The sequence below is a fragment of the Anguilla rostrata genome, chromosome 9, assembly GCF_018555375.3.
Source record: "Anguilla rostrata isolate EN2019 chromosome 9, ASM1855537v3, whole genome shotgun sequence".
Taxonomy (NCBI): domain Eukaryota; kingdom Metazoa; phylum Chordata; class Actinopteri; order Anguilliformes; family Anguillidae; genus Anguilla; species Anguilla rostrata.
In genome coordinates this window covers 17,679,877-17,697,336 of record NC_057941.1, presented here as the reverse complement: position 1 = coordinate 17,697,336, position 17,460 = coordinate 17,679,877, and the positions used below count along the sequence as shown (strand labels likewise).

The 17,460-nt window shown below is 40.6% G+C and overlaps 1 protein-coding gene across 1 annotated transcript; it reads right to left on the bottom strand.

The window, feature by feature from the left end:
* Window positions 1-389: 389 nt before the first annotated feature.
* On the bottom strand, window positions 390-17,001 carry tmprss15 (transmembrane serine protease 15). Its single transcript, XM_064350764.1, has 25 exons — window positions 16,639-17,001; window positions 15,574-15,701; window positions 14,089-14,156; window positions 13,385-13,533; window positions 13,064-13,150; window positions 12,803-12,922; window positions 12,609-12,717; window positions 12,197-12,306; window positions 11,658-11,795; window positions 11,301-11,450; window positions 10,872-10,977; window positions 10,532-10,679; window positions 9,852-9,996; window positions 8,916-9,005; window positions 8,414-8,539; window positions 8,018-8,161; window positions 7,758-7,868; window positions 6,616-6,745; window positions 5,691-5,786; window positions 4,674-4,723; window positions 4,082-4,316; window positions 3,634-3,815; window positions 3,091-3,186; window positions 2,589-2,728; window positions 390-1,873 (listed from the first exon to the last, which is right to left on the bottom strand). Exons 1-25 carry the CDS (start codon window positions 16,757-16,759, stop codon window positions 1,712-1,714), a joined length of 3,141 nt encoding a protein of 1,046 aa, XP_064206834.1. The 5' UTR covers window positions 16,760-17,001; the 3' UTR covers window positions 390-1,711.
* Between the last annotated feature and the right edge of the window lie 459 nt (window positions 17,002-17,460).

Genomic DNA, 17,460 nt, shown 5'->3' with positions numbered 1-17,460 from the left:
CTTTCTGAATTGCTGGAACCATCAATCATACCATGGTCAAATTTGTTTAGATTACTCTTAAAGTTTGGTCAGAAAACATCTAAACCTCTTCACTATGTCTGCATCCCTAAAAGTTGCATATTTGTGTTAATGCATATGTATTTTAGGGAGTTCTGAAGGTAGATCGTAAAAATATGAGAGGGGAGAATGGAAAGTTAAGCACAGTGACCTACCACAGGTGATTTATCATGGCTGGTGGCCCTCGCAGCTTAGGTAGTTTCATTTGTTTTTTTTGTTGTTGTTTTTTTTACATCTGCGAAAAGCAGAAACTTCCTGAAACATGCACAAGATCAGAAAGGCCGTTCATAAGAGGAGACATTGCCAGCGTGTTAGAGTATGAGAGAGTTCCATTTAAGTTTTCAGATTTTGCTCATTTATTCAGAAAATATTTAGCTTTGCTATATCAGTAGTCATTAGCCGTTTCAATTACATTCATGATATGGTGGAGTTAGGAACAGTTGCCTGTTCGAGAAGTTGAGTGACGGTGACCCTGGAGACGGTTGGGTATTAGGTACGGAATTAAACAGATTTTGAAATATGAAAAATGTGTTCTGAGGTTTTTACTGATGAGACATGTCAAACTTTTAATGTGACAGTGCCTGTCCATGGCATCCATGGATCCTGACACCTGTCCAAAACCCGACTTCAGCAGCAATGGAGCGGTAGACCCTACAACAGTGTTGCTTTCCAGCCATAAGCAAGGCTTAAATACCGGCAGTGTATTTAAATGAACTCGCTGCGGCTGTGCTCAAATTTTCATAACCAGTCTTAAATACCCCGCTAAATTTAAAGCATGCGACTCATAATTCTGCGGCACTGACAGTCATTTGTGGCATGCTTGGTAAATATGGCCCTATGACTGATGTTCTCCACTTTTTAAATTGTTCTGTATAAGAGCATCTGCTAAGTGATTGTAATATCATGTATGTACTGAGGATTGAATAACAAAAGTCTTCAAAAACAGTCATATGTGATATAGAAATTAATGAGATTGTGCTTTTATTACAAGCAAAACTGGATCATTAAGACAAAAAAAGGATGTACATACATTTAACTAGTCTAGACATGCTATATCCATATAAAAAAAGACTAAATTCAAGATAACTTATTAATAATGAAGTACCTGAACCAATATGTAAGAAGGACCCTGTGATGCACATGAAGAGACAAGAAAAAAAACTGTGACAAATATTACATATAAATGCAGGTGAAATATAATTTTAATTCTAAAATATAAACTATATATTCTAAACTATATCAGTTAATCTAATTCTGCTATAGATATAGTTTTTGCTGAAAAAAATCCGTTATTTGATACTGATCTTCTGACCTCTTCTTTTACAAGTCTGTGTTTACCATGGATTTTCACCTCACTGCTTGTGAAGCCTACATGATTGCCAGAGTTCATCAGTTTTTTGTGAATTAGTTTTACAATATTAGATGCAGTCTTTAAAGGTGGAGTGAATGATTGAGCTAATGTATGAATTAACTTCAGCCAACAGTTGTTGATTATGATTGGCCACAATAATTTTGTGACGTAATTCAGTCTCTAGTATCCATATTAAATGTCATTTTTCATAATATCACTATTTATGTTTATGTTACAAATATTTCATTTGATTGCCAATTGTCTTTGCCAATTCACCTGTCAGGAGGTGCGTCTGTTTCAGTTTCAGGAAAAGCGTCGGACCTCTGCAACCCAGTCGGTGAACTCAGAAACTAGAGCATACACCCCAGGCCTCTGGGGGCGGCCACATCCCACTCCAAATGAAGTCACCCCTGCCAGCATCCAGTGTCCATCTTGGTAGCACATGAGGGGACCTCCTGAGTCTCCCTGAAATGCAACACAACAGCAGTAACAGACAAGTATTCAAGTATGTGTCCAAGTATTCATACATACAAATACACAGGCATTAAAATACACATTCATGCATAATATGCTGTAAAAACATGTACATCAACATTCTCAACAAATAAGACATGGAGAGTTTTAGAGTGTCAAAGGAGGGTGAGATAATGAAAGGTGGAGGGGTGAGTCTGAGATTGTGACAGGTGGAGGGGTGAATTTGAGAATGTGACTGGTGGAGGAGTGAATTTGAGATTGTGACAGGTGGAGAAGTGAGTATAAGATTGTGACAGGTGGAGAGGTGAATTTGAGATTGTGACAGGTGGAGGGGTGAATTTGAGATTATGACAGGTGGGGGGGTAAGTTTGAGAATGTGACTGGTGGAGGAGTGAATTTGAGATTGTGAAAGGTGGAGGGGTGAGTTTGAGATTGTGACTGGTGGAGGAGTGAATTTGAGATTGTGACAGGTGGAGAAGTGAGTTTAAGATTGTGACAGGTGGAGGGGTGAATTTGAGATTGTGACAGGTGGAGGGGTGAGTTTGAGATTGTGACAGGTGGAGGGGTGAGTTTGAGATTGTGACAGGTGAGAGGATAATTTTGAGATTGTGACAGGTGGGAGGATAAGTTTGAGATTATGACAGATGGAGGGGTGAGTTTGAGATTGTGAAAGGTGCTGGTAGGGTGAACAGAGTGTTGGTCCCACCTGACAGGAGTCAATGCCCCCTTCAGGGTACCCAGCACAGACCATCCTGGCAGTGATGTTGTACTCAGGCAGCTGCTTCTTGCACACGGCCTGACTCAAAAGGGGTATGGCTGCTTCCTGCAGTACGCCTGCCACTGAACCTAAGGCCAGGAGAGACAAGAGAAACACATGGTTTCATGAGCTGCTTTTTTCACACCATGTACTCCAGCTAAGCTTGCACAAAGTGGAGTCAGAGGAAGACCTTCCACATGTGGCTTTCACATGCAGTCCATGGGTGCCTGATTGACCAGTGGTGGTCACTAGATAGTGATGAACACCTTAGGTAAAGCTATAGCCAATTGCGCATTGCCTTATGGAGTTATCAGACACCGGCACCAGTACAGTCCAGATTCTATTTGAGACCATGAGGATCATCCATGCACCACAACATGGTGCCTTAACCAAATGAGGAGCCTGCATTCAGCTTTGTGTTAATTGTGTTCGATTGCCGAGAGCAACTTGCCTTGCTCAGCCACTCTTCCCCAGCCTGCAATGAAACATTTCCTGCCTGGTTCAAACTGTTCATCATTGTCTGGGAGACAGATGGGCTGGATGTAGTCTAGATGGAGCAGATACAGTGAAAGAGACGGGTGCATATTTGGTTAAGAGGTGAAAAAATAGATGAACAAAAGATAAAGTCTGTTTGGAGCGAGTACTGAAAAAGATGGGTGTTGTTAGTGTGGAAGAGAATCTGTGAGACAGAATGATTACAGGATGTCTATTCTGCACAGTGATGGGAAGATGACCGGACAGTAAATGACTTAAGACTTCTTCAGCAAGGTTGAAAACATTCCCATCCCAATATGACCTGCTCCTTCCCTTAACTCTTTTAATCTTACTGTGCCTTTAATACAGTAATAAATGTAGCCCATTGTATGAAGAGAAATGAATCTCTCAATTAATCATGGATGGGATTATTCAACACTCAGATCCAAAACACACACAGTAGTTGTGCACACACATACTCATTCACTCAAGTGCCACATGCTGTATGTTGTGGGCACACCTGTGAAGTTGACCGGTGTCTCCAGGTGCATCATAGCAATGTCACCATCCTTGGTCCTCCTGTTGTAGATATTGTTGAAGATGATGCGGTCAACCTGTCTGGTCTCTGTGTACAGGGACTGTGGACCACCCTGTCGGTGCAGGCCCAGCAAGGCCTTCCAGTTAGAGAGGTGCATGTTCTTCCTGCAGGGTCAGAAAAGAAGGGGGGAGGGGGCAAATTAATTTTACTGCAGAGAAACACTTCCTGGATTATCCAGGGAAACAGACACAGATACATACATACATTTGACAGTTGATACACAGAAACAATTATGTATACAGGTGACTGAAACACAGACAGGTGAGACCAGCACAAATGGCTTCACCAGATATTAAACATACATGCAGGTGAGACACAGGTGAAATCAAGGTAATGGCAAGAATGGCCAGAAAGGAGGAAGGTGCCATACCCATAGACACAGTGTGCAGCAGAGATCAGCCACTCCCTGTCAATCAGTGAGGCTCCACAGACATGACGCCCTTTCCAGTGCAGAGAGACCGTCCATGGCCAGGCCCCTTCCTTTGCATCAGTGCCTCCGACCACTCTGCTGCTATTATCTTCTTCCTCCTCCTCATCGGCTTCACTTCTCTCTCTCCTTTCCATCCCTCTTTCTCCTGGCTGTTGGACCATTCGAATGCCACAGGCTATGGCACACAGATGCCATCTTAGTATGTGTTCAGTGTTGGAAGAAAGGTAGGGAACTGCATGAGTGTGTGTGTGTGTGTGTGTGTGTTTGTACGTGCGTGCACACGTGTGTATGCATGTGGGTTGTAGGTATGCATGTATGTCCTTACGTGTGTGTGTGCTTGCTTGCGTATGCATGTGTGCTTGTGGGCAGATGCTTGTGCTTGTGCATGCATGCGAATGTGTGTGGTTGTGGGTGAGTGTGTGTGCGGGCATATGTGCATGTGGTTATGGGTGGTTGTAGGTGGGTGTGTGGCTGTGTGTACATGCGTATATGTGTCTGGTTAATGGGAACAAAAAAATAACTTCATACTCACGCTTGTTGTTACAGCGTAGAGATACAACCATCCCACCAGCACATACATCACTGAAAACAATAAATAAAGCAGACATGAAATACATTTACAGTGGTTGTGCTAGCCCATGGAATGCTGTGTTTTTGGAAAGCAGGACATTTTGAAATCTGTGTTTTACTCTAATTCACTTGCGTTCTGATAAAAATGGCTATTTTACCATAATATTCCAACTCACAATAATAACACAATAACTACATGTTGTACATAATTTTATTATGACAACTGTAATAGAAGCGGGATGAAATAGTAGGGATTGGCAGAATTAAATAAGATACAAATGTTTTGGTGTTCTGATCAAAACAAATTTTTATTGTACAACTGATAATGATAAATCTTAGGAGCAATTTCTGTTTTCATTTAATCATGTTGAGCAAGCTAGCTAAAGTGTGACATCTCGTTTTTGACTTTTAATTCATTCAAACGCAAAGCATTTTCTCTTTGAATCTTGCAGTACTACCAACAGCTATCAGAATATCAGACACCAAAAGACTATTAGCTCAAAGAAACAGGAGTAATCATTTTGTTGTGTTTGAAATCTGGGTCATTGCTTGTTGTAATCTTTAAAAAGACAGTGGAATATCTGCATTTATAGAATGCAGTGCATTTTTTCCTGTATTTTGGCTTAAAAAATGCACAATCCTATGTTAACGCAACCACTGATTTATCATGGTATTTTCATATTTCTTAGATCATATCCATTATTACGCTGTCCTGATGAAGAAGCATTGTGTGTAGTAACAAAACATTTAATTAACATGTTTTACTGAGTGATACTGACATAATGTACAGCAATTTAAAATCTTAAGTAGAGCAAGGATACAAAGACTACAAGTGCACAGAACCTACATAGTTGTACAAGGAGCTACTAGTGGTCCTGTGCAAACTCACTGTCAATCTTTCCCAAATATAATGGTTTATGTGTCAGGGTGTGATAGGGTACAATATTCAATTATTGGTACTTTTTGTTTGTAACTCTACCTTGGTTTGATATCCAGAGTGCCATTGGGCAAGGGAATCAAAGTGATGAAGGAACCATTTCTTTCAGAGGGGGGCACCACAGAAGCATTTCCTGCCCTGAAACATACACACAACACACGCGCAATAACATTGAACATATTGAATGATACTCTCAGTGACACTCAAAAGACCATGACACAACTATGACTCTCACAATTACCAAAGCACAGCTGTGACATTCACTAGACCATCAGCTATAACTCTCACTAGACCATGACACAGCTATACTGTAAGCCTCACGAGACCATGGCTGCGTCCCAAATGACTCACTTGTTCACTCATTCACTATTCCCTATATAGTGGGAAATATGTAGCACACTACATAGGGAGTGAGCGGCAGAACGAACGTTTGCTTTGCGACACTGTTGTCATCACCCTGCGCTGCTACTATCTTTTGAGTATCTGTCGCACAATAACGGAAATTGCGTTCGTTATTGATGTGGTGAGAAAGCGACGTTGTCTTTGGTCCCTGATAAATTATTTTTTGAACATAATCTTTACGTGTGTATATGAAATTATCGGTTAAATATTCATTAATATTGGCAGCGACTAAATGTATAGCAATATACTGTTCAAAAATCTTTTATCAGGGACCGAAAATGATGTTTTGTTTGAGTTGCATTGCTACCGAGATTAGCTAGCTTCTTAGCTAGCAAGCAGCTCTCCGGAGAAAAACCGTTAACGTTACACTTGGCACCCTACATTTTGTAGTGCATTGTGGGGGGAAAGTAGTTCACTATATAGTGTGCTACAATTTTGTTTCTCAGATGGGACACACTACAAAATGGCTGATGCCAAAAGTAGTGCACTATATAGGGAATAGGGAGTGATTTGGGACGCAGCCCATGACACAACTATGATTCCATTTAGACCAGCTGTGACTCACCGAAAACCCAGATAATTGCACAGGAATCTGGAGAGCTGTGGTGTCCAGTTATCAGCACACACAGTGTACCATGAGTTCTGAACCTGGAGCTGCAGCTGATTGATTGTTCCATTCCATGACTGGAGGTTCACTGTGACATAGAACACCACAGTGTTTGTTATTATCATGAATCTTGCTATCCAGCCATGCACTGCATGCTTTGAAAATGCATAATATAACATGTATATTTGTTTATATATGTCATACATTGATGAATGGAGTATGTGATCTTTATTATTTGCATGGCATAAAAGCACAAGCCCCCAATATAGACAAACCCCAGGCATAGCCTACACATCTGATGAAGTTAAAGAGAAGTTTGAATTTTGTATGAACACAGGCCAATATTTAGAGCTGAGCCTCAGGATGTATACATTATCTGGGAAACCTGTTCGGAAGTTTAAAATATCCTACCTGTCCATATATACAGGCCGTACATTTGGTCTGTTTCATGTGAAAGTAACTACAGTTTGACTGCCCAGCTCATCTTATACATTGTTACTCACTAACTTTAGCTGACTACAAAAACAAGAGGAAAGTTTGAAGATTTTTTTATTCTTAAATAAAAGCAGCAACACTATATGTATAACAACTTAGCTAGCTTGTACGCTACCTAAAATTAATATTTTATGGGCTTATTGCTTTCTATGCTATATGACTTATTCAGATAATGTTTATGTTATTCTCATGACAGTTTAAAGACATTCTCCTGTAAGTGCTTCATCACAGCTTAGAAAAACACATCTCTGAGTACATGTAGTTCCCTTTAGAGAAAATACTGGAGCAGAAGCAGTATATGAGATCATATGGTTAATATATATTATGCACCGAATACAATAAAGAGATTCTTAAAGACTGTGAGAGATGATGTCCACTCTGCTCTGTGAGTGTGTGAGATGATGTCCACTCTGCTCTATGAGTGTGTGAGGTGATGTCCACTCTGCTCTATGAGTGTGTGAGGTGATGTCCACTCTGCTCTATGAGTGTGTGAGATGATGTCCACTCTGCTCTATGAGTGTGTGAGGTGATGTCCACTCTGCTCTATGAGTGTGTGAGGTGATGTCCACTCTGCTCTATGAGTGTGTGAGATGACGTCCACTCACCGCATTCAGCTTCATCTGAGGCATCGGAGCAATCTGGGTGACTGTCACAAACACTAGTGTTGGAAATACAAGTTCCAGAACGGCACTGATAAAGTCCAACAGTACAGGGCTCTGGTGAAATGAGTATCACATCATAAGGTTATACTTCATGCAGCATTCACAAATTCACACATAAACACACGCAAACAGCATTTTCAAATTTCCTTCAAGTTTTTTTCAAGTTTTTAGTTCATTTGAACATAGTTAGTGCCAATCCTTACCAGGCTGACCAAGCCCAAAGCCAGAGGTGAAATTTGCATGAAATCCCCTGCCATATCCTGAGCTGTCCGTGAAGAACAAAACGGTCATCTGATTGGTTGTGGAGAACACATCTGCAATTGATGCATCACGTCCAGTGAAGACACCTGATGTGGAAACAGTCACATGTCAAAGGTAGGGAAGTAAGTAGGAGAAGCAATTTTGGAGAGGTGCTTAGGTGATGCAGTAGGCGTATGTTTTGCTGCACGATGGAGGTTTAGTTAAGAGAGGAGACAGAGTTGTGGGGGTATAAATGGCCAAAACAATGTGACCTAATACAGTCAAATAGTTTGAATATGAGTGACCAATGACACAGCCAGAGTTGTTAATGGAATGGATGAACTGTAATGGGGATTTACCAAGCAATTTCGATCTTCCTTCAGGTCCATCTCGAACCTCAACCATGTCAAATGTAGCTTCCACATCAAAATCCAAGAAGTGCAGCTGGATATTATTGCCTTCCCCTCCGTGGAGAGTCCACACACCTACAGTATTTGTCCAAAGCATACACAAATTACATGCAACATGTAAAGCACAGGCTCATACCCTGGTCATTGCTGTACTGTGCACAACATTGAACATAAAATATATCGATATTTTTCAGCACTACTGGGTGTCCTCCCACAAAAACAAAAGAGATGAGGTATTGTGAATTTCACACACAGGACTTGTTGCACTGCATTTTACTACAATGTTTCTGTCATTAATTTCAAGTGAGCTGACATTTTTGTCATCCAAATTCATCCATCATTCATCCATCATTTTTCATCTAAGTTCATTCAGTTCATTTCATCCAAGTTCATCCATGAAGTCTTGATGACCTGCAGAAGACAGGACTATGCGAGAGAGAAAGGCACTCACAGGATGAGCCATATCCATAAGAGTTTGGGTAATTTGGGGAGCTGAAGGTGGAATTTGGCTCCCAAAGGTCAAATGGTCCGCCGCAGTCCGCTAAGAGAGCAGAAGGAATACATTACAAATCAGACACTCATCTACAATCCACATATTCACATATATGGTAAGGATGAGATGATAGGGTAAGAATCAGCTGGGTATAGAGCATAGAGCAGTGGTGTCAAACTCGTGCCATGGAGGGCCGTGTGTATGCAGGTTTTCATTCCAGCCTCAGATCTTGATTATATAATTAGTTAAATTATTTGCTGAATTAGGGATGCAGGTTTGTGCACAATGGTGACCCGATGTCTATGGTGACCCGCATTGTCTAAATAAAAATGTTCTTATATTCTGTGCTTCAATGCAGTTAAACGCATATGGCTGAATGAGTAATTGGACTCAATTAAGGCAGCATTGGTTGGAATGAAAACCTGCATACATACGGCCCTCCATGGCATGAGTTTGACACCACTGGCATAGAGGGTCTGTAGCTGTGGGTGGGGAAAAGGGTCCTGAGAAGGTTGTGCCACATACATATTATGGAGCATAACTATTTGTATAGTATTTTTATTTAAAATGCAACCCAAAGTCTTCCACAGATATAAAGCAAGACTAAATAAAATACAAAGATAAAAATTAATAAAACATACAGTATGAAAAACGAAGGAAGAGGTTGGCAAAGTCATAATGTATTTATGGGAAGGAAAATGGGACATCAATATGGTAAAGGGACTAAAATGGGGGATGTATGAACTGACAGGAAGGTCATGTCAGTTTTATGAATTTGGTTCTGATGGTGCGATGCATAGAGAACAGGTCAGGAGGTTGTGACAAAGAGGTGCTGACTTGCAGTGCTTGTGCATCAGGACAACAGGGTGGTAGGGTTGTGTAAGCAGAACATACGAGGAATGGGTGGAGGAGTTGTCGGGGTGGGTACAGGGGTTGGCTCAGGATAGACTCCTTCCACGCAACGACCATTTGTTAGGCTAATGTCATCCAGGGCAATGTCATTCCTCATCCCACCTTTCTTCTGAGCCTCAAAAACCACCTGGAGGAGATCAGGTAAGCAGCACACTGCATCAGGCAAAACACCATGCAATGTTTTATGCAGGTGTTGTCAAGAAATTAAAAGCACAACCTTTGTGGAAATATTAGTATGCTTGCCAACCACTGTTCAAAGCTTGCCTGCTGAACTCAGTACTATACAGTTGTAAATCTGTAATGCTGGTGTAAATTACCAGGTAACACAGCCCTCCTGGAAAACGTAAGGAATCAGCTGTTCTGATCAGATAGAATATTCCAAAATTTGTCTTTGTCACAATATGTGTATGTCTTTATTAATGTACACTGTAAGTTCTGCTTTTAATTGAATCACTGATATCTCTGTACATGTTCCTTAAAGTCTAATCATAGAATTAATTTTCATAATATGAAAGTTCACTGTAAAAGGTCTTCATTTCAAAATTAAGAGGCAGGTCATGGAAATTTAGCTAGTAAGCAGATCTGTAAGGCCGTTTCAAACCCCGGGCCTATTATGAACCCCTCTCCTCCCCATTGCGGAAGCGGATTCTGGGAGCACTGACCGTTAGGTCCGCTGTATCGTTCAGAGTGACCTGTCCATAATTCCATTGGTCCCCATAATTCCCCTCTTTCTGGAAGACCACCGTGACTATGGTCTGCTTTTCCACAAACACCTTCAACAACCATACATCCACTCCATACATGTGATACCTGGAGCATCAGACAACATGAATGTTTGCTTCTTTTAGTTATATAAACAGGACACATTGATCAATGTATTGAATAACTTCGCCCTCGAAATGCAACATCACTAACACACTATGTGATTTCAATGTTAGTTATATTATTTTAGTTAACTTATAAAATGTAGGTATGCCTATTTATTAGTCAAGGAAAACCAACCAGAAGCTCAGACACATTGGCTCTTCCGAATGAGCTAGAGGGAGACTGTAAATCCGAAAGCTCTTTGTCCTCATACCAGGTCCTCCAGGGGTAACAATGTAGTACCCTAAAACATCATCACATGACATAATGACATACATAAGTCACAATGACATCAGCTCACAGTGCACCATACAGTGCAATAATGCTTTAGCTAATTCTTAGCAGAGTACAAGCCACTTTGGAGGACATGATTATATTATATTATGAGCCTGTTGCAACAATGAAAAAGGCATATGAATACAAATAGGCAAGCCAAATTTGGAGAAAGGAGATAAAGAATTTTTTAAAAGAAAGAAAATCCCTCTACCCAGTGGTGACAAGAGTGATAGAAAGTACTCCTTCACCCAAAGACCTCTCATTCTAAAAGTTATTTTATGTCTTAACAACCTGATTGGTTCCCCAGGGTGTGGTCAAAGTTGGGCCCAGTCAAAGGGGGGAATGTGGGGAAATTGACTCGCAGCCAATCCCCGTCCTCCATTTGGTCCTGCTGCCAGAAACACAGGCCGTCCTCAAAAGAGCAATTCACCTTCTCCGCATCTGGCAGGAGATAGAAAGCGACCATTACATCAGCGGCAAACATTTGTAAGTATTTACTGCACACTTTCAGTGGGTTAATGGTCTGAAGGGAGATACATCTGCACGTTTGGCTAGGCCCTCTTAAAATAGGGGCAAATGGAGTTCTAAAATATCCACAGTTTTGTATGAACTGAAATACCAGTTGATATTATGCTACACAGGACTCACTGGTTAGGTTACGTAAGCTTTCCTCCCTATAGGTGGCATTGAATCCGTTTAGGTTGTTGTTGTAGTCTGAGAGGAACTCCACCGTGGCCTCATGGGACAGAATCAACAGAGATCCCGGGGAGGAACCTGACAGGGTAGCTAAAATAAAGGCGTATCAAATAATACACAAATCAGTATATTCATGACAGAAATTAATTTGGTAAACCCCCACAGTGCATACTTTTGGGGCAGGAGATGCTGGGCATCATATTGGCAGTTGGTGATGAATGATAATTTACCATTTGTTTTCAGAATTCTGAAATGATGTAGGTTTTCAACAGTAATAAAGTCTCCAGTAAATAGTATTACTCAGAACACACCCTGTCCACACAACAGGAGGGAGTTCTGACTGGAGAAAAGCTGCACAGAAACAAATTTGATTTGTTCATCGCCTCAGAGGGAAGGTGATACATAGGAATAAGACCTCTGCATAGAATAGGACTTCAGATTAGCTTGCCAACAATTGAAATGCAGACAGCTGTGCTCTGTTTACAACTTACTGGTCAGGTTTTTGCTTTTGCCTGTGCCCTCATAGACATTGAGAATATCCATATCCTGTTCGGTATCAAATGACTGGAAGCCCACATGTATGGCATGTCCATCTTGTACACTGAGGACAGTAAAAGTACAGTCAGAATTAATTTAGCAAGAAACCTACATTACAGTTACTGCTCAGCGTTGAGTGTAAATCATGTGTGAAATGCAGCAGTGACAGCATTGAGTGTGAGCAGTGTTTGAACAGTTGCTGTGTTGAGTGGGAGTAGCAGGACAGTAGGTAGTGTTAAGTGTGATAAACAGTGTATAAATGGCAGCAGTATTTAGACATGCTTGTGAGAACCAACGGTTTCTAAGTTTGGGAAGTTGCATGATAAGTGTATGAGTAACTGCACGGTTGAGGGAGTATGACTCTACCGTATGACCCAGCGACAGGTTGTATCACTGTCATAGGGCAGTGGGAAGTTTTTGGAGTGGAAGGAGCCTGCCGGGCCAAGCAGCAGGAATTTTCCATCACAGGTTGTCGCTATGGAGACAGGAGATTGGATAAACCTGACCTGCAGGTCATATTTTTTTGCACACTACTCACAAAAATATCATATGTTATTCACCACAGAGATCCTCGTTTTCGTCTGAGCCATTGGGACAGTCATATACTCCATCACAGAACATCTCTTTGGGAATGCATGTTTGGCCATCAGCACATATCATCTGTCCAGAAGCACACTGCCCTAAAAAAGACACAGCAACAGACTGAGCTAAGAAATCCAAAGGGACATTTGGACAATCACTGACTAGTCACCCAGATGTATCATGGCACAGTAGGAAAGCATCACGGTCAAACAGAACATTCAATCTGCCTGCGACACTACCTGTAGTTGTGGTGGGCTCAGTGGGCTGCACTGTAGTGGACAGGGGAGTCGTTATTGGTGGTTGGACTGTTGGCAGTTTTCCTTCAGCTGCATGGAAGTGATTATATATTTTACAAGTATTCCACATCAGAAAAGTCACATACAGCTGTGATAAGATCACACAAATACCCCTTCCATTAATATACATTAATTTGTTGACGTGTTTTCATTAGAAACATCATTTGTCATAGAATACTAACAAAAAATGTGTTCAGGTACCTCCCTAATAACGAATGAATCATTTCACTGACAGTGCCCCCATGTGGGGCTGGAGGCCCATACCTGTGATCAATAGGCTCTTAGTATCAATGACCAGAGCTCCCTGAGTTCCTACACCGGCCTGCACACCAGCCACTAACTCTTGTTGTGCTGCCTCTGCACCCACTGGCACAGCAAAGTGGAGGTCAAAGGTCACCACCACACTTCCACTGCTGCAATACATCAAGGAACACCAAAGGACATTAGATTTTTACATAACTGTATTTGCACCCTAAAGGTTTTAGTAAATATGTTCACAAGCAAAACTGTCAACACGATAAACTATTGTACATTTACTAATGTACTAAAAAGTACAACTTGTGTAGCCATTGCTGCCATGTCTCTCAATAATTTGGGAGAGGAATCCTCCAACTTCTTTTCAGCAGGCCTAGTACCTGGCACAGGCAGACTGACCAGAGTGAATCGACCTGACGTGGGGAATACTCTACCGACTGAAAACTATCCCTGGGCCAATTAGGCATTGACTGCATGATCCATGACTGTACAGTACCAAGAACCAGGGCCTCAGCACAAAATGACGCAGATGAAACCCATGCCTAGTACTTTATTTTAAATGTTGGCCATTTTCAGCTAAAATAAAAGAATGAATAATAAAATTCATAATTCAAAAGAAGCAGGACCCCAAGTATGTCAATAATGGAAAAAAAGGATATTTTCAGTTTTAACAGATGTACCAGATTCCAGACTCAGAAAAAGAACCTTCTCACCTGAAGCTAACCACCGTACATGCCTTGTACTTTTCACTTAGTGAGCTCCTAGAATAAATCTCAGATACCTGAAAACAAGAAACAACCAGTCAGTGCTGTGGAAAAAGACAGAGGACAAAGATGGAGTGAGAGAATGAGTGAGAGGAGAGCATAAGGACAGAGAGTCAGAGAAAGACAGAATGGGCAGATGTGAAAGGGAAAGTGAACAGAGTGAGGAAAATGGCAGGTGGGCGCAGGTGGGCTTTTGTGTGGCACTGTCTGTAAACGCAACTACACTGAGTACAGACTGAGCACTATGACCTAGACACCATAAGACTGAGCGATTTCATTAGCTGACCATGACCAGGAGTTCAGCGCAACATAATTACCTTGGTCCCACCAAGGTAATGTGGGCTCAAGGTTCCTATGGTTGCCACTGAATATACACCCCCAAGGTAAATAGAGTGTTACAGTGTTGATGTCTTTTTGGAGGCCAACCCAGAAATTTTTTCTACCATGGGTTCCCACTGCAAATTTTTTAACGCCTTCTTTTTGTGGGGATTTTGATTTCAAGCAGAAAAAAGGTCTGTGGTTAACGTAAGCCTAAGAGAGTTTCACATTTTATTCTTTTTTATAAGAAATTTATAAGAAATTACACCCATTAATATCTCAACCGTGAATGCCCAATCCATTATGTGCTTTTAAAAAAGTTTTTCACAAGTTGCTATATTTAAACTGCAACAATTATCGCATGCTGGCAAGCTAGTATGGAAACTTGAGTGTTGGTTGGTAGAATGCGACCATTGTTGTAGTTTCAGTAAAGCTACGAGTTAGCAACTTACTGTTTTAAAGCACATAATATCTTCAAAATTCACGGTTGAAATATTAATGGGTGTGTAATTTATCTCACAAAACAAAATGTGAAACTTTCTCTGGCTTATGTTAACCACAGACCTTATTTTCCACAGAAATCAAAATCCCTATGGGAAAAAATCTTTGAAAATTTGCCGATGGAACCCATGGCTCAAAACTGCTAACTCTCTTCTGGGTTTTAGGACTACAAACTGTAACCCTCTACTCACCAGGAGCCTGGTGTTACCAGTTGTCATCAGCTAGTGATGTATCCCTCCACTGATTGGTGCAAACTTTTCTGTAGAACACAGTTTGTATTGTAAAGACTCTCAGAAAAAAGGGCATGAAAATATTCCTATGATGGTACAAACACTTATCACATGGATGGTACCACATAGGTATTGCACCCCTAGCCAGCAATGCATGATTCACTTGTACCAGCTTTGCTTGTAAAAGATAATTATTAGTATCCAAATAGTACATTTGGCAAATTTGTTCCCTGAAGAACAAAAATGTAGCTCCACTGTGCCTTTATTTCTCAGAGTAGAAAGTAATGACTGGCACATGGGTGAGTTCATTGGACGAGTGCACGTAGAGGAGTGGTTTCTGTGGTCAAAAGGAAGTGAAAAGGGGCCAGGACTTGTATGTTCTTACCAGACGCTCCACATCAAAAGCCAAAGCTTTGAACTTCAGTGACGACTTGTTGCGAAGTTCCTCTGTGAACATGGGACCCTGGGAAATGACCAGCCTGCCACTCAGATTCTCTTCTGTCTCATTTTGTGCTGCAGATCACAGGAACAGTGTTCATGTTTGACTGACATCTGCCACGCAAAAACTCAGACCACAAGGCCATGCATGACTTTTCATGACTTTTTTTTCTTATAGAAAAATAATTGCATAAACAATAACTGCATCTCTGAAAATCTTTCATACTGACAGAAAGAACAAATTGTTAAACAAATAAAAGAACAGACCCATAAACAGAAATTATTAACCAGATAACAGAACAGACCCAGATAGACTGACTTGCGGAACTAATACGCAAGAAGATATTTACAGCTCCAATGAAAAGACACTGACCCCATGTTTTCTATTTACTTACTAGCACCTGTGAAACTGTTACCCTGGGTCAAATATACTCAGGATATTATTGAGACTTTAAAGCATTACAGAAAAAAATAATGCCCAAAATAATCAACATATACTATGTTTATCTCAATTCTAAACAATATAAGAAATATATATGGCAATGGTCATTTACCCATCAAAGATAATAGATCAAAGAAAGACTTTCTGAAAGCATTATTCATTTTTTGGAATAAAGATGTGATTTACACAAATCCACTATATGAAACCATGTTTATCTGTAAACTTAAATGTAACTTAAAATGAAACAAGTTTTTCAAGCAGTAAACAACTGATATGTGTTATCTTGAACTGCCCATCTCAATTATTTTTCATCTTTATCTTCCTATATTCAACATATTGGCAAAAAAGACATAAAGCAAACATGATGAACAACAAATAAAAACACAAAACAAATACCAAATTTACACTGGCTTAGTCACAGGTTATGAAATACCTTTCTCAAAATTGTAATTCTTCTTTTACTAGAAATTTTAAAACAGGTCAATTTGACCCAAACTGAACACAAGGATTAAGAAAAGCAATACATAATAATAGTAATGACAGAGAAAGAGGATGGTGGTCTTGTCTTACTGTCAGGGTGTAAGGCAAGCCAAGTGACGACAATAAGACCCAGGCACACAACCAGCAGCAAAAGGAAGAGGATGGAGAGCAGGACCTCAGTTGAGGACAGATGACACTTTCGCCTTTTCATTTCTCTCTCAGACGTTCTCCAAACTCTTGCACACTTGCTCTTCTCCCAGATCTCTTGAAAACTCTCCTCTCCGTCCACAAACTGAAACTAAATGTCCGTCCTAGAATCAAAAACTCACTCTCTCCACTTCTAGAATCTCAGTCATACATTTGCTGTGCCCTAACAGAGCCAATTTCTGAAGAAGGTCAGTTATTTATAAGGAAAAAATTATAATCTTTTTGTGCTGGCAGCCATAAATCTTCATTATGCTGTAAAGGATAAAACAAATCAAGTTAATCAGTGAAAATATTATCCATAGTGATGCTTTACAGTGTGCAGTAATAATTATTGATCCTTTGAAGAGCAACAGTACACCTTGTACACAGACAGGATGGTGTGATAAAGAGAAAAGTGAGTGAACAACTATAAATTCATATAGCACTTCACTGGAAGCTTTGTATCCCCACATAGTTACATGAATTAATCCTCAGTAATCTTCTTCATATATAAGCCAGTTCGTACAAACACAAATACAATACAGAAATTGCAGACAGACACATAAAGACAGACATATGCTCACTTATGCCAATGACTTGAATTCCACATTAGCTAATAGACTTTGACCAGGTGTAAGTCCACTGTTTCCTGAAGGTGCCGATAATACCTGCTTGTCAACATGGGGCTTTTACAGGCTTTATGAATCCTATCAAAGTCCGCCAGCA